This window comes from Physeter macrocephalus, chromosome 11 (genome assembly GCF_002837175.3).
Source record: "Physeter macrocephalus isolate SW-GA chromosome 11, ASM283717v5, whole genome shotgun sequence".
Taxonomy (NCBI): domain Eukaryota; kingdom Metazoa; phylum Chordata; class Mammalia; order Artiodactyla; family Physeteridae; genus Physeter; species Physeter macrocephalus.
The window spans coordinates 104,577,480-104,595,903 of NC_041224.1; the positions used below are offsets into that span (position 1 = coordinate 104,577,480).

The 18,424-nt window shown below is 41.1% G+C and overlaps 1 protein-coding gene across 12 annotated transcripts in view; it reads left to right on the forward strand.

Moving 5' to 3' along the window:
* The window catches only part of RYR3 (ryanodine receptor 3), a 570,442-nt gene that overhangs the window by 183,220 nt on the left and 368,798 nt on the right, over nucleotides 1-18,424 (forward strand). For all 12 annotated transcript variants that reach the window (XM_055088336.1, XM_055088341.1, XM_055088340.1 and 9 more), the window contains exon 2: nucleotides 5,244-5,363. In XM_055088336.1, coding sequence (XP_054944311.1) covers nucleotides 5,244-5,363 — 120 coding nt within the window. The remainder of the gene's footprint in view (nucleotides 1-5,243; nucleotides 5,364-18,424) is intronic.

An 18,424-nucleotide genomic window follows, 5' to 3' on the forward strand; every position in this document is an offset into this window, starting at 1 on the left:
AAAGAAGGCCAAGGACATCTGTAGGGAAGAACTTGGGAAGATAAGTTGGAAGGTGAAGGTCCTCATATGCTAGTTCAAGAAATTTATATTTGTTTTATGGATAGTGTAGACAGTCATAGTGGATTTTCAGCAGGAAAATGATAAGGTCGGAGCTATGCCTCCAGGAACAGACCAGAGGAAGAATGTTCTGGGTGTTGTTATAGCCTTATCCTGGGCTCTAGAGCTCCAGTCTCTCCTTCCTCTGGCCCATTTGCTGTAGGACAGGAGGGAGAGGAGGCTCATAGATAGATAGGGGGTGATGATGCTGAGCCTGGGTTGCAGAGGGGTTGGATGTGTCATGAACAAACACAGGAAACATAAAATAAGAGTAGATGGAAAAGGAAGCCTTTTGATGCATTGGGACATATTGCTTTGAGGTGTTGATAAGTCCGTGGATCAACCTAGGAATAGATGGAGGTTTGGGACCTTGGGATGCCTTCAGGTTGGAGGTACAGGTGGCATAATGACTTCTCAGAGTAAAACTGGAAGCCTGAAGAATGGATGGGATTGCTAAGGGAAAATGACAAAGACCTATCCTTGGGTGATCCCTATATTTAGGGGTGGCTGGAGAAAGGGAACATGGGAAGGATCCATTGGAAAGGTAGGAGAACTAGGAGAATACACAGTCAAATGAAAGAATGGAGGGATTTCAAGAAGGAGCATTTCATGGAGGCTGAGCAAGACTTATTTGGGAGACAGTAGGCAATAGGAATGGAGGAGAGATAAGGTTAGAGGTGGAGGGGAGAACTCAACAGTGGTGGGGAGGGATGCTTTAAAAGCCAGACAGAGGGCTTCCCTGGTGGCGCAGTGGTTAAGAATCCACCTGCCAATGCAGGGGACACGGGTTCGAGCCCTGGTCCGGGAAGACCTCACATGCCGCGGAGCAACTAAGCCCATGTGCCACAACTACTGAGCCTGCGCTCCAGAGCCTATGAGCCACAACTACTGAAGCCCGTGTCCCTAGAGCCCGTGCTCTGCAACAAGAGAAGCCACCGCAACGAGAAGCCCACGCACCGCAACGAAGAGTAGCCCCTGCTCACTGCAACTAGAGAAAGCCTGCGTGCAGCAGCAAAGACCCAAGGCAGCCAAAAATAAATAAATAAAATAAATAATTTTAAAAAATAAAAAAGCCAGGCAGAGACCTTTTGACTTATTTGGTAGAAAGCCAGAGACCTTTATGTGATCTTACAGAGATTATTTCCTGGGGACCTAGGGGATTCATACCCCTCACCCTTAACGACAGAGGCTGGGTCTGAAAGGTCTTACCATTACTGATTATTGTGCCCTCTTACAGATGGAAGGTATTATTGTTTGATATTGACTGTGTTGGATCTGCTGTTAAGTCCTACAAAAAAGGACAAATTTTATGGTCTTGTTCCAGTGAATAAAGATTCAAACAAGCTGAGAGTGCATTACCAAAAAAAAACCCCATAAATTTATAGTAGAACAAAACTTCAAAGTTGTGTTGTTTTCTCTATTAAAAAAATCAATCATTTTCCTTGCTGGGGTGGTGGAAGTAATGGAGATGGCAGTGCCCTCTTGGAACTGGATGTCTCGATGAAGGGGAAAGCAAGAATAGTGAAAGAGAATGAGAACGTAATCAAGCGAGAAGATTGCATCTATAGAGTGAGATAGTCTAGTTTTGGATTTTAGAATTGGAATCATTCTGGGTTGTGACAGGGAATGTTCATTAGAGTGTGTTACTAAAACAGAGCGGCAGTCATTAAGTCTAGGTGTTCTTCTTGAATAGATTGTCCACATGAATCTTGAAGTTACTTGAGATGATGGCTGAAGCGGAGTGGAGAAAGGCTGTGGGCTGGGCTTTCAGCTGTCAGCTCCATCATGACAGTATTAACAGATCTCCTCTTACAAAACCTGGTGTACTCCACGGTACCCTGCAAGAATTCTTTGCCCTTGGAAGGTAGTCAGTACATGTGTGTTGAAATCACACAAAAATGTTTATCAAATTTCCTGATTGTCATTAAGAGTCAGATAAATGGTGGGAGAAGTAACTAGTCTGTTGATAGATTGCCAGAGAAGATGTGGAGATTGGCTATCATGTGTCTCAAACTAGAAGAGTGTTTGCACCTGAGTAGAAGAGGAATGATCTGAGTTGGCATTGGGGGATGTGAGGAGAGTGTGAGCTTCTGGGGAGAGGAGATAACAAATGTGGAAGAATTTCCAACCTTCAATTAAAGGGGCTTCCTTGGAAATGGAATTATCTGGAAATTCCCAGGTTTGCTTTAAAGCAAAGGGAGAAAGGAAGTGAGATAACAAGAGGGGAGAAAGTATACATCAGTATAGGGATCAGTAAACTAGATAGGGCTGGTAACTGGGGGTGGTGGGGGGCTTGCGTTCTGTGTTTCACTAGGGAGTGAGAGAATTTATGAGATGGGTTAAATTAACTCATCTTATGATTCCAAATGGTGCAAAGATTTCTGGGTCAAGCACTCCAAGGATCCATATGTCTGTCTATTGAAGGTTTGTGGAGATAATAGCTGCTTTCTGGAGCGAAGGCAGGTACGGGCTGCCACGCCAGGTGGTGTCTGGAGCCAGGTCAGCATGGAGCATATGGTTCCAGACAGCATGTGGAAAAAAGCGAAAGTGTTTGGAGAAGGGTGAGTTTGACCCAGAGTCCCATGCCACCTGTGTCCCCCCAGAATGCTGACTTGGACAGCACCTGTACATGGGTGCTCTTTAGGAAGTGGTTGCTGAGCCAGGGCAATTATTTTTTTATTTTTTATTTTTCAATAAATTTATTTATTTATTTTTGGGCTGCGTTGGGTCTTCGTTGCTGTGTGCGGGCTTTCTCTGGTTGCGGCGAGCGGGGGCTACTCTTCGATGCGGTGGCTTCTCTCTGTGGTGGAGCACAGGCTCTAGGCACGCGGGCTGCAGTAATTGTGGTTCGCGGACTCAGTAGTTGTGGCTCGCGGGCTTAGTTGCTCCGCGGCATGGGGGATCTTCCCAGACCAGGGCTCGAACCCGTGTCCCCTGCATTGGCAGGTGGATTCTTAACCCCTGCGCCACCAGGGAAGTCCCCAGGGCAGTTCTTTTATTTCATCAGTTGATTGGCAGCCTAGGTTGTGAGGATGTGAATTATAGCACAGGTCAATTTCAGAAGACAAAGATCCCAAGGCAGCTAGTGCAAGGTGGATTGGGCACTTTGGGGTGCAAAGAGCATGGGAAAGGAGATCATGGAAAGAGATTCTCTAAGACACATATTGAAAAGAAAACCCTGTCGACTTTCACTAGTTCGTGAAAAATCTGGCCCATAGAACCACTCCTGTGATTTCCAGATTTTCCTGTTTTCACTGGGGAGTGGTGCGTAGGTGGGAGATATTTAGATATTTCTCAACAGGGGTCCTCTTGACATTTTGGACAGGTAAATTATGTGTTATAAGGATTGCCTCTTGCAGTACAGACCATTTAACGCCCACGGCCACTGTTTCGTAGCACTCTTCCATCAACTCAGAGTACCCCCCCACGGCCTATACCCCTTAGGGAGGATGGTATCACCGCTGGTTGCTGTGGGATCTGGGGGAGACTCCCCCCGGGGAAAAACTTCATCCTTGTCAGAGATTTCCCTGAGCCCACATTTTGAGAATAGTGGTATTCTGGAGTTTTCTTCTGTCTGAATTCAAACGAAGCCTGAATTCTGGCTTCATTAGATGCAGAGGCTTGAATTTATTACTGACTCAATTTAGTGATGAACAGTGACATTTCAGTGCTAGTGAAAGTGTGGAGCTTTTTTTTTTTATTCCCTCAGTCTTCATCTCATATGTCTGTGGCTTGTGGCTTCTCGAATTTCCCTGCTGCCCCTAGCCAATCCCTGGGCACCTACAGCCATCTTTCTGGGGGTTGGTTCTATTGACTCTCTTCATGTTCCCACCAAGTAGAGGATTTCATTTTTCCACATGACCACATATGCTGTAGACACAGGTGAAGAAAAACCATGCCTATTTAGTATGCCTTTCCAATACTCCAGGACAGACACTAACACCAGGGACATGGGAGTGAGATGGGGAACAGGAGAGCCATTGCTAAGGAGAAAGCTCCACCTGGTGCTCCCCTGGTTACTCCTTTAACTTCACCACGCCTGGAAATCTTTTTGATGTTTGTAACCCAAAGTCAGGCGGTAGTGGAGAGAGAGAGTGTGGACTGACAGGTGGGAGGAGTAAGGAGGGAGGGGCTGGTAAGGAGAAGGTTTTCCTCTCCGCCTCAGGCAGGGTTGAGCACGGGCGGAGCATATTAGTGTAAATGGAGGTCAGCCTCATTTCTGGACCATCAACCAGAGGAATGCCATTCAAACAAGGTGTCTGCAATTGGAGGAGGGCTGCTTTTGAGACTGATGCCTAGGAGAAAGGTCCCCTCCTTGGGAATCCAGAGTGGCTCCCCCACTCGGCCTTCAGCATCTCCTTCCAGTCTGGCTCCTCCAGGTTTCTTTCTGTCTTCCTTTCCCATATGTCTGACACCCATCTGCTGCCTCTGTCCACAGCCTCCTCTCTCACCTTCCAGCAGATGCGTTATCACTGCATGCACCCCCTCCCCCCGCGACAAAACATGTCTCTTCTCTCCCTGGCATCAAATGGACTTTCCCTCCACAGATCTCACCTCCCTCAGATCTCTGCTGTTGTCTCTGTCTCCCTCAATCTCACCTCATTGTTTTATTGTTTATTTGGAGAGATTTCCGGCAGGTGCGTTATCACTGCATGCACCCCCTCCCCCCGACAAAACATGTCTCTTCTCTCCCTGACATCAAATGGACTTTCCCTCCACAGATCTCACCTCCCTCAGATCTCTGCTGTTGTCTCTGTCTCCCTCAATCTCACCTCATTGTTTTATTGTTTATTTGGAGAGATTGCCTAGGTGTACTTTCACTTTCACTCCAGTGTTGAAACCCACTGCTCGCTTGGATGGTGGGCAGTTTGTACATTTCACAGGTGAGGCTCACGCTGTGTATTTAAGTAGTACCTCTGTTCCATGTACTTGCTCTCTCTGACCCCACCCCAGATTTGAGGAGAGTCCTAACTCAAGGGAGGAGCTCGGTTGTGCCATGTGAAGAACGAAGTCTCCTTTATCTAATATTTAAAGGCATGTGCCCCTCAGCGTACCTGATAAAGGCACAGCGAGGTGCCTTGGGGGCTTGGCTCTGCGTGGGGATGTAGCCCCCTCACTGCTCACATGGGTCTCTGTTCCCCTGGCAGGAAGATGAAGTGGTCCTCCAGTGCATCGCCAACGTTCACAAGGAGCAGAGGAAGTTCTGCCTGGCAGCTGAGGGACTTGGGAATCGCCTGTGCTTCTTGGAACCCACTTCAGAAGCGAAGGTGAGGTTGACTGTCTGCCCTGCACCTTCCCGTTTGGCACCCCAAAGTCGTCTAGAGGATGGGACTGCTGGGATATGGTGGTGAGGGTGATAAGGATGGTAAGGAAGAAATCTGAAAGGACACATTTATTTTTAAAATGGGAAGCAGATCAGAACACTGTCTTTCAGTGTTCAGCAGGACACGGGGGATGCCTTGAGGTCATTGTCAGTCTTCATGGAGGAGGTTCTTTGCACCTTCCCGTTTGGCACCCCAAAGTCGTCTAGAGGATGGGACTGCTGGGATATGGTGGTGAGGGTGATAAGGATGGTAAGGAAGAAATCTGAAAGGACACATTTATTTTTAAAATGGGAAGCAGATCAGAACACTGTCTTTCAGTGTTCAGCAGGACACGGGGGATGCCTTGAGGTCATTGTCAGTCTTCATGGAGGAGGTTCTTTTACTACCTCCAGAGCACCTTCCTTGTTGTTAATTCCTAGAAATCTGAGTGCGTGTTCTGTACTCCCAGCTCTCGTTTTATTGCTACAGGGACTCATAGGTCCTTGGACTTGTGTTTCACAGCAAGGTCATCACTTTCAGCTGTGACTGTGCTGAGCTTGTTGTAATTGCCTGCTGTAACCTGGAGGCAGAGAGGAATGTTTGCTCTGATCCCCACCTGCAGGGTGGCATGTAACATCATCTCTCCTCAGCCAAACTTTGCTTCCTGCATTTTCAGTTGCTTTCTGCTTTTCATGAACTGTATGTCAGGTGGATCTGTGTGCCCAGTATTCTCACAGTACTTTGTAGTCCTGGAAAGACCTTTATATCAGTCAGCGTTTTCCAGAGAAACAGAACCAATAGGATCTCTCCCTTTTTCTAGATAGGTGGGTGGATGGATGGATGGATGGATGGATGGGTGGGTGGGTAGATGGATGGGTGGATGGATGGGTGGATGGATGGATGGGTGGATATGGATTTATTTTAAGGAACTGGATCATGCAATTAGGGAGGCTGGCAAGTTCTGAAATCAGTAGGTTCAGATCAACTGGAAACTCAGGAGTTAATGCTGTCTTAAGGCAGATTTTTTTTCTCCTCCAAGAAACCTCAATCTTTATTCTTAAGGCTTTCAACTGATTGGGGGAGGCCCACCCACATTATCAAGGGTAATCCCCTTTAAAGTCAACTAATTGCAGATGTTAATTACATCTACAAAATGCCTTCGCATCAAAACCTAGATTGGTGTTTGATTAAATAACTGAGTACTGTAGTCTAGCCAAGTTGGCGCACAATTAACCATCACCCCTCCACGCTCAGTTTTTCTTACAGAATCTTTTTAAATTTTAAATCAGAAGATGGGTTACATTTTCCAGTGAGCCCACCTGATTGATATGTCATTTCTCTATGTGAACATATACAACACAGGCACACATGCAGAGTCTGGGCAAATCCTAGCACAGCAGATGTGCACCGTGATGGCTGCGTCTCCCAGAAGCCCTCTCTTCTCCCTCACCCTTCTCCCTCCCGTGTAGGTCACTGATCCACAAGCACAGACGTATGTCAGTGGCATGTAGGACAGGGTCACATTCAAACAAATGCCAGAGCAAAGAGGCAAGGAAGATTTTTATCTTTTTAAAGGTCTTAGGCTTGATTTCCCTGAGGCCTTTTCTCATTTACTTTTGTTCTTAGCTAGGTTTTTTTCTTTTCATTCCCAGCAGTCTGGGATAATAGGAAAATCATTAGATTATAAGTCTAGAAGTTAATTCTCAGCCATTAGCTCATCATGTGACCATGAACAAGTCACTCAGTCTTGTTTTTAGCTTTCTCACCTACCAGATAAGATGCAGCCTGGTGCAGTAGAAAGAGCATTGGCCCGAATTAGAAACCCATGGTACCATTTTCTAGTCATCCATTGAGTGGGTCACAGGACACTGGTTTAGGGCACAGGTCTGGAGCCAGACTGGCAAGAGTTTGAATCCTGTCTCCACCACTCACTAGCTAAGCCAGGGCCTTGAGCAAGGTACCTCTTCTTTCTGAACTTAGTTTTCTCCTCTGCCTAGTGGGGATTTAATAGGAACTACCTAATAAGGTCGTTATTAGGATTAAATGAATTAATACATGTGAACCACCTAGCACATTGTAAACTCTATTTAACCACTGGCTATTATGATTTACTCTTACCTAGACCAGATTACCTAAAACAAATTAAAGAGAACTGTATATCATAATCTAAGAATTCTTTGTATCTCACAGGTGTAAAAATTATAACCTACACCACTCATAAATACATTAGGGTTAAGACGAATCCTTCCTAACCCCCGCTTGACTAAGGGATTGTTCTTATTTTAATTTTTCATTTTAAATGTAAAACAAGATAACACAACTGAAGAATTTTTAAACAAAATAAAATGTATCATCTATAAGTGTGTTCCCTTGTCACAACTGTTTTCATTTTTGTTTTGCACTCTGGCCTTTATCCACATGTACCCATATATTTTCAAAGTCGTACTCATAGTGGATATTCAGACATTCCACTTTTTTTCTTTCATGTTTCAGCCAGTTCCATATTGCTATGTAGCCTTCGTGGTTATTAAAAAAAAAAAATCGTGTATGTGGTTTTGTTGGCTTACTTTTGCTTCCTGGAGTAATGTCCAGGAGAAGAATTAATGATATCAGAAGGATAAACAATATTGAACTACTTTCCTAAAAGGATATACCAGTTGTTACAGTTAGCACACCCACTACCATTATGTGAGTGTCTCTCTTTTATATACAGTATGAAGAAAATGTACCATGAGGGCTTCTTACAGGAAAACAGGGTAAAGTTCCTGGAAAGGATAGAGTAGGTCTTCAGAATTTCCTGTCACCGCTCCTGAGAGCAGCCTGCTAGATGAGCCCATTTTCTGTGGCTTCAGGCTTTCCTACAACCAGCTCCAACTATGCACACACCTCTTCTGGCCTGTCCCCTCCGTTTTCAGTAGATATTTCTTCTAATTCTCTACCATCAGATTTCACAACCAGCTGTGCCATTCTTAGGCTTTTGGAAACTAATGTAAGCCATGCGATGAAGTGAGAAGGCGTGTGTATTCCCAAGCCTGGCACTGGGCATGAGGCACAGGCCTCAAATGTCACTCTTATCAGCTGGCTACAGAGCCAAATGGTGACCTTGGGCATATTCCCAGTCAAGGGTCTTTCAAGCTAGTTGAGGCTCAGAGAGATAAAACTGAGGTGAACTCTAGGGAGAAGAAAGACCTCAGAGAAAGAACAGTTGAGATAAGGTACTTAAAAGAGATTCTCAGTATATGAGCCCTGAGAGAAAGAGGTCATATTGAAGCAAGGAGTGAGAGGGTCTTGGCCCACCCTTCTCTGAAGGCCCCTGAAACTGCAGATGTTAATTCATGAAAGCACCCTTATTCAGCTTTCCATTCTAATGAGCACAGCTTGGGGAGTTAAAAGGTATTTTGTTTTGTAGGGAAGAGTCAGGGTTCAAACCAGGGACCAGGAAACATCGAGGGGAAATGTTGCGTCTCTATTTTATCAATAGCAGCAAATGTTTATTGACTGTCATTTTTAAGTGGAAAATGTGTTCCCAGGAATCAGGAATTTACTACTTTTCCTCTGGTTCTTATTATATCTCATCTATGATGTATCTGCAGTGTCCACAAGGGGGTCGTCTTTGGTTCACCTTCACATCCAGACTCATAAGATGCTGATAGACCCCAGTCTGCTCAGTAGGACAGGAACCACAGCTTGCCTGCTGGGAAGTGTCAGGCACTCCTGCGGGAATCCTTGCAGCCATCCAGGGGCTGCCTTCTGAATCCCCACCCCAAATGACAGCTCAAGTTCAAAGAGACAAGGTCCACATCAGGCAGGTGGGGAGTCACCATGGCTTAAAAGCCTCATGTACCACAGGAGCCAGTGTATCTTGTGACAACTCCATAGACATAGCTTTTGAGATGCCCACGAAGGACCACCACCACTACAAGCGTCATCACACTTGGGGAAATCACAAATATAGGACTTTCTATGAGGTACTGGTGGTCTTTCCAGTCCAGAGACAGGCTATCAATCAGGGATCATTTTCACACTAAGTAATGTTCCCTAGTAACATAATTAACATATCAGTTTTATCAGGTTGTCCCAAGAACAAAACTGGACCATTAACTGAAGGTCAAATTGTCATGCAGAAAGAGAAAATTTCATAAGCCTTATCCCATAGGAATCTTCACTGATGACCTTTACTTAACTACTGCAGCCCAACACCTTTCCAAGTCCTGACTTCCACCTTCCTTAATTGTATTGTAGATCATCAAAAAGGAGGAAAAATATGGGAACTTTTTGTTTAAAATCAGTTGCAACAGACTGAGGTTTGTTCGTTTCACTGATTTTAATGATAATGAAACTGCAATTGATAAAGTGAAACAACTTACCCTAGTACCCTTCAAAAGCCAGTGTCACATCTAAAGCCTTTGGGCTCTAGTATCTCAGAAAAAAGTTCTACCTCTGTCAGGGAACATTGTGTCTTACTGATCATGGTTTATTCAAAATGAAAAATCCAGTTTCATATCTAATTTTCAAACTGAACATTTTCAGGGAAAATTTTATTCCTATTGTTTTCACCTCCTCTTTTGAAAACTGAAAAATAGTCTGCTATGGTTTCTGAAAACCTGTATAGGTTCTCAAGACCCAGAATGAAACATTTGCGATTGTGCAAAAATCATTATGTCAATGACATAAATTAGGATAGAATTCTTGGCTAAAAAACCCTTATTTTCTGTTGCTTTTATTATCTTCAGCTCAGAAAGATTTACTGTTTACTCCTAAAAAACTAAGCCTATGCAAATTTATAGACAGAGGCTCAGCCTGAAATTGTATACCCTTTTTTGAACTTCTGATTGTTACTTTAGTGTGTAGTATTCTCTATGGACTTGAGATCTTATGAAAGGCCAAACTATTGTAAAACTTCAAAAAATTCCCTTGTCTTATAAAGAGACTTACACATTAATATAAAGAGACTTAACACATCTTTTTGGTTTTTTAACAGTTATCAAGCATCATATGCTGTATGCCATGTAATACCATGGTGCTTACATACTTTCTTTCATTTAATCTTTACAACCCTATGGAGCAAATATTATTCTCATTTACAGAAAAGGAAAGATATAACAATTGAGACAAAGTTAAATGACTTCCTGAAGATGATTCATTACAAACTCGAATCACTGACTAATTTCTATAATGCTCATCAATAAAGAGTATTATGACTCTAACTTATTTAATTATAAAGAAGCCATATTTCTTCAAGTGGTTAGATTTTAAGAATACCTGGGCAGATCTCCACACCCCTCCCACAACCTTCCTTCATGTGTCCTCTGAATGCCTGACATTCCAAAGTTAGAAATATGTATTTTGCCTAAATCAAACAGAATCTATTAAAATGCAAATGCTCTCAACACATGAAGCAATATTAAAATTTTTATAGCTAATTTTTTACAGTATAAATATTATCATATTTTTTCCTAGAAAGTAAGTTTATTAAGGGGTGATAAGGCAGATTACTAAGTGCCTCAGTATTGAGATATAAGGCACAGAAACACTGTAAATGGGGGAGCGGCGGGGGGGTGATCAAAACATCCATTGCATTGCAGTAGGATGGTTTACTTGTCTTTTCTCCTGCTCTCTGCCATTCTGTGATCACTAAAGTCAAAGACTATACAGGCATACCTTACAGATATTGAAGGTTTGGGTCCAGACCACTTCAGTAAAGCAAATATAGCAATAAAGTGAGTCACACGAATTTTTTTGGTTTCCCAGTGCATTTAAAAGTTATGTTTACACTATAATGTAGTGTATTAAGGGTGTAATATCATTATGTCCAAAAATAACAATGTACATACCTTAATTTAAAAATCCTTTATTGCTAAAAAAAAAATGCTAACCATTATCTAAGCCTTCAGCCAGTCATAGTAGTAACTCAAAGATCACTGATCACAGCTCACCATTACAAGTATAACAATGAAAAAGTTTGAAATATTGTGAGAATTACCAAAATGTGACACAGAGATGCAAAGTGAGCAAATGTTGTTGGAAAAATGGTGCCAATAGATTTGCTCAACATAGGGTGGCCCCTGACCTTCAATTTGCAAATAAAGCAATATCTGCAAAGCATAATAAAGTGAAAAAGAAAAACAAAAAGTATGCCTGTATAGTACAGCAGTTAAGAAACACAGCCATGGAGCTAGAATTTCTGGGCTGGTAATTTTGGCTTCACTGCCTAATAGCTTTGTGACCATGGTTCAAATGACTTCTCTCTCTTTGCCCCAGTTTCTTCATCTTTAAAACTGTTCCCATCTCATAGGATTATCATGAATATTTAATAACAGGGGTTTATAATTGTAAAGTACTTACATAGGGCCTGACACATCCAAAGTGCTATTTAAACAATAGCATTTATTATCCCCAGCAGAGGGTCAGACACACATTAGGTCCCCAGGAACTGTTGCTTTATTCAGTTAAGTTACCCATGTACTGAATTAATTAATTAAAAGGCCTGGATTTGAGGATCAGCAGGACATTTGTGACCTTAAAAGTGACATATAAAGAAGAATCAGAGAGAGTAAGTTAGATAAAAAGGATTAAGCAATAAGCACATGGTTTTAAAAAGTAAGATTAATTAGTGGGATGTAGATTTTTATATTACTGACTTCTAATTTAATTTTAATATGGTCAGAGAACATACTCTGTATGATTTTAATCCTTTGCAATTTACTGGGACTTATTTTTCAGCCCAGCATATGGTGTATCTTGAAGAGTGTTCCATATGTACTTAAAAAAACTGCATTCTGTAGTTGTTGAATGTAGTGTTTTATGAATGTCAGGATGAATATTCTTACTAAATTGTATCTACTTATTCTGTCAATTACTGAGAGATGTTAAAAACTGAAGATTTGCCTGCGTCTTTCGTTAGTTCTGTCAGTTTTGTTGTATGTATTTTAAAACTCTGTTATTAGGTGTGCACATGTTTAGAATTTTTGTTTCCTGATGAATCGGTCCTTTTCTCATTATCAAATGTAACTATTTATCCTTGGTCTTATAATATACATTGACTGATACTAATCTAGCCATAAGCTTTCTAATGCTTACTGTTTGTGTGGTATATCTTTTTCCAGCTTTTTGTTTTCAACTTGTTTATATCTTTATTTTTAAAATATGTCCCTTATAAACAGCATTGAGTTAAGTGTTGATTCCCCTCCATTCTATAATCTCTGCTGTTTTATTGGAGTGTTCAGTCCATTTACATTTATTATAATAGTTGATACTATTGGCTTTTAGTCTACTATCTTGCTATTTGTTCTGTGTGTGTGTGTATACCCCTAGTTTTTGTCCCAGTTTCTCCTTTTCTGCCTTCTTTAGAATAAATCAAATATTTTTTAAAATGTCCCATTTTATCTCCTCTATTGGCTTTATAGCTCTACTTCTTGGTATTGTTTTTCACTACTCCTTTGGTGATTACAGTATGAATCCTTAACTTATCACAATCTTCCGTGAGTTACTATTACATCACTATCCTTATCCTTTGTGCATTATTGGCATGTGTTTTATTACTACAAGTTATATAATGTGCAGTACTTTATTATTTTTGTTGCAAAGAGTCGACTGTCTTTTAAAGAAATTAAGAAAAGAAAAAAAATTGTTTTTATAAAAATAATATCCAGGTATGTAACATTTTTAGAGCTCTTCAGATTTTCCTTTAGATCCAGATTTCCATCTGGTAGATTTTCCTCCAGCCTGAAGAATATCCTTTAGCATTTTTTGTAGTGAAGATCTGCCAGAGACAAACTCACCCAGCATTTTTTTTTTTTACACTGAGAATGTCTTTATTTTGTCTCTGTTTTTGAAGGATATTTTCTCTGGTTATAAAATCCTGGTTTGACTTTTTTCTTTCAGCACTTTAAAGATGGTGTTATGTTGTCTTTGACCTGCTTTTATTTTTTTTTAATGAAAAATGAGCTATCATTTTATCATTTCTCTGTATGAAATAAGTCTTTTTCTTTGGAAGGTTTTAAGAATTTTTCTTTATCTTTGATTGTCAGCAGTTTGAATGATGTATTTGAGGGTAGTTTTCTTTCTATTTATCCTGCCTAGATGTTGCTGAGCTTTATGGATCTCTTGGTTGGGTTTGTCTTTTTTTAACAAGTTTGGAAATTTGACAGCTGTTACCTTTTCTTTTTTTCTTTTGGCTGCATTGGGTTTTCGTTGCTTCGCATGGGCTTTCTCTAGTTGCAGTGAACAGGGGCTACTCTTCCTTGCTTCTCATTGTGGTGGCTTCTCTTGTTGCAGAGCGTGGGCTCTAGGCACACAGGCCAGTAGTTGTGGCTCCTGGGCTCTAGAATGCAGGCTCAGTGGTTGTGGTGCATGGGCATAGTTGCTCCGCTGCATGTGGGATCTTCCTGGACCAGGGCTCGAACCTGTGTCCCCTGGGTTGGCAGGCAGATTCGTAACCACTGCACCACCAGGGAAGTCCCCGTTACTTCTTTTTTTTTTCTTTTTATTTAACATCTTTATTGGAGTATAATTGCTTTACAATGTTGTGTTAGTTTCTGCTGTATAACAAAGTGGATCAGCTATATGTATACATATATCCTCATATCCCCTCCCTCTTGCATTTCCCTCCAACCATCCCTATCCCACCCCTCTAGGTGGTCACAAAGCACCGAGCTGATCTCCCTGTGCTATGCGGCTGCTTCCCACTAGCTATCTATTTTACATTTGGTAGTGGTAGTCCATGCCACTCTCTCACTTCGTCCCAGCTTATGCTTCCCCCTCCCCATGTCCTCAAGTCCATTCTCTACGTCTGCATCTTCTTTATTCCTGTCCTGCCCCTAGGTTCATCAAACTTTTTTTTTCTTTTTTTTAGATTCCATATATATGTGTTAGCATACGGTGTTTGTTTTTCTCTTTCTGACTTACTTCACTCTGTATGACAGACTCTAGATCCATCCATCTCACTACAGATAACTCAATTTCATTTCTTTTTATGGCTGAGTAATAGTCCATTGTGTATATGTGCCACATCTTCTTTATCCATTTATCTGTCAACGGACACTTAGGTTGCTTCCATGTCCTGGCTATTGTAAATGAAGCTGCAATGAACATTGTGGTACATGACTCTTTTTTTTTTTTTAAACATCTTTATTGGAGTATAATTGCTTTACAATTGTGTGTTAGTTTCTGCTTTACAACAAAGTGAATCAGTTATACATATACATATGTTTCCATATCTCTTCCCTCTTGCGTCTCCGTCCCTCCCACCCCTCTAGGTGGTCACAAACCACCTAGCTGATCTCCCTGTGCCATGCGGCTGCTTCCCACTAGCTATCCACCCTACGTTTGGTAGTATATATATGTCTATGCCACTCTCTCACTTCGTCACAGCTTACCCTTCCCCCTCCCCATATCCTCAAGTCCATGCTCTAGTAGGTCTGTGTTTTATTCCCGTCCTACCCCTAGTCTCTTCATGACATTTTTTTTCTTAGATTCCATATATGTGTTAGCATACGGTACTTGTTTTTATCTTTCTGACTTACTTCACTCTGTACGACAGAGTCTAGGTCAATACATCTCACTACAGATAACTCAATTTCATTTCTTTTTATGGCTGAGTAATATTCCATTGTATATATGTGCCACATCTTCTTTATCCATTTATCGGTCGATGGATACTTAGGTTGCTTCCATGTCCTGGCTATTGTAAATAGAGCTGCAGTGAACATTGTGGTACATGACTCTGTCTGAATTATGGTTTTCTCAGGGTATATGCCCAGTAGTGGGATTGCTGGGGCATATGGTAGTGCTGTGTTTAGTTTTTTAAGGAACCTCCATACTGTTCTCTATAGTGGCTGTATCAATTTACATTCCTACCAACAGTGCAAGAGGGTTAACTTTCCTCCACACCCTCACCAACCTTTATTGTTTGTAGATTTTTTGATGACGCCATTCTGACTGGTGTGAGGTGATACCTCATTGTAGTTTTGATTTGCATTTCTCTAATGATTAATGATGTTGAGCATCCTTTCATGTGTTTATTGGCCATATGTATATCTTCTCTGGAGAAATGTCTATTGAGGTCTTCTGCCCATTTTTGCATTGGGTTGTTTGTTTTTTTGATATTGAGCTGCATGAGCTGCTTGTATATTTTGGAGATTAATTCTTTGTCAGTTGCTTCGTTTACAAATATTTTCTCCCAATCTGAGGGTTGTCTTTTCGTCTTGTTTATAGTTTCCTTTGCTGTGCAAAAGCGTTGAAGTTTCATTAGGTCCCGTTTTTCATTTCTCTAGGAGGTGGGTCAAAAAGGGTCTTGCTGTGATCTATGTCAAACAGTGTTATGCCTATGTTTTCCTCTAAGAGTTTTATAGTGTTTGGCCTTACGTTTAGGTCTTTAATCCATTTTGGGTTTATTTTTGTATATGGTGTTAGGAAGTGTTTTAATATTATTCTTTTGCATGTAGCTGTCCAGTTTTTCCAGCACCACTTGTTGAAGAGGCTGTCTTTTCTCCATTATGTATTTTTGCCTCCCTTATCAAAGATAAGGTGATCATATGTGTGTGGGTTTATCTCTCGGCTTTCTATCCTGTTCCATTGGTCTATATTTCTGTTTTTGTGCCAGTACCATACTGTCTGTATTACTGTAGCCTTGTAGTATAATCTGAAGTCAGGGAGCCTGATTCCTCCAGCTCCATTTTTCGTTCTCAAGATTGCTTTGGCTATTCGGGGTCTTTTGTGTTTCCATACAAATTGTGAAATTTATTTTTCTAGTTCTACTTTTCTTCATTCGTGTATAGGAATGCAAGAGATTTCTGTGCATTAATTTTGTATCCTGCTACTTTACCAAATTAATTGATTAGCTCTAGTAGTTTTCTGGTAGCATCTTTAGGATTCTCTATGTATAGTATGTCATCTGCAAACAGTGACAGTTTTACTTCTTCTTTTCTGATTTGGATTCCTTTTATTTCTTTTCTTCTCTGATTGCTGTTTCTAAAACTTCCAAAACTATGTTGAATAATAGTGGTGAGGGGGCTTCCCTGGTGGTGCAGTGATTAAGAATCCACCTGCCAATGCAGAGGACATGGGTTTGAGCCCTGGTCTGTGACGATCCCACATGCCACGGAGCAACTAAGCCATGGGAGTGTTTCCTTCGTTTCTCTTTCAGACTTTTCATCATTCGTGTATAGGAATGCAAGAGATTTCTGTGCATTAATTTTGTATCCTGCTACTTTACCAAATTAATTGATTAGCTCTAGTAGTTTTCTGGTAGCATCTTTAGGATTCTCTATGTATAGTATGTCATCTGCAAACAGTGACAGTTTTACTTCTTCTTTTCTGATTTGGATTCCTTTTATTTCTTTTCTTCTCTGATTGCTGTTTCTAAAACTTCCAAAACTATGTTGAATAATAGTGGTGAGGGGGCTTCCCTGGTGGTGCAGTGATTAAGAATCCACCTGCCAATGCAGAGGACATGGGTTTGAGCCCTGGTCTGTGACGATCCCACATGCCACGGAGCAACTAAGCTGGTGCACCACAACTACTAAGCCTGCGCTCTAGAGAACGTAAGCCACAACTACTGAGCCCATGTGCCACAACTGCCGAAGCCTGTGTGCCTAGAGCCCATACTCCACAACAAGAGAAGCCACTACAATGAGATGCCCATGTACCACAACGAGAGTAGCTCCTGCTCACTGCAACTAAAAGAAAGCCCACGTGCAGCAGCGAGGACCCAAGGCAGCCAAAAATAAAATAAATAAATTTATTTAAAAAATAGTGCTTAGAATGGGCAGTCTTTTCTTGTTCCTGATCTTAGAGGAAATCATTTCAGTTTTTCATCATTGAGAATAATGTTGGCTGTGGTTTTGTCATAAATGGCCTTTATTATGTTGAGGTAAGTTCCCTCTATGCCTACTTTCTGGACAGGTTTGATTATAAATGGGTGTTGAATTTTGTTGAAAGCTTTTACTGCATCTATTGAATTATCCTATGGTTTTTATCCTTCAATTTGTTATTATAGTGTATCACATTGATTGATTTGCATATATTGAAGAATCCTTGCACTCCTGGGCTAAACCCTACTTGATCATGGTGTATGATCCTTTTACTGTGCTGTTGGATTCTGTTTGCTAGTATTTTGTTGAGGATTTTTGCCTCTATGTTCATCAGTGATATTGGCCTGTAGTTTTCTTTCTTTGTGACATCTTTGTCTGGTTTTGGTATCAGGGTGATGGTGGTCTCATAGAATGAGTTTGGGAGTGTTTCCTTTGCTAGTATTTTGTTGCGGATTTTTGCATCTATGTTCATCATTGATATTGGCCTGTAGTTTTCTCCTTTTTTGTGACATCTTTGTCTGGTTTTGGTATCATGGTGATGGTGGGCTCGTAAAATGAGTTTGGGAGTGTTCCTCCCTCTGCTATATTTTGGAAGAGTTTGAGATGGGTAGGTGTTAGCTCTTCTCTAAATGTTTGATAGAATTCGCCTGTGAAGCCATCTGGTCCTGGGCTTTTCTTTGCTGGAAGATTTTTAATCACAGTTTCAATTTCAGTGCTTGTGTTTGGTCTGTTTATATTTTCTCTTTCTTCCTGGTTCAGTCTCGGAAGGTAATGCTTTTCTAAGAATTTGTCCATTTCTTCCATGTTGTCCATTTTATTGGCATATAGTTGCTTGTAGTAATTTCTCATGATCGTTTGTATTTCTCCAGTGTCAGTTGTTACTTCTCCCTTTTCATTTCTAATTCTAATGATTTGAGTCTTCTCCCTTTTTTTCTTGATGAGTCTGGCTAATGTTTAATCAATTTTGTTTATCTTCTCAAAGAACAAGCTTTTAGTTTTATTAATCTTTGCTATTGTTTCCTTCATTTCTTTTTCGTTTATTTCTGATCTGATCTTTATGATTTCTTTCCTTCTGCTCTTTTTGGGTTTTTGTTGGTGTTCTTCTTCTCCTTTCTCTAGTTGCTTTAGGTGTCAGGTTAGGTTGTTTATTTGAGATGTTTCTTGTTTCTTGAGGTAGGATTGTATTGCTATAAACTTCCCTCTTAGAACTGC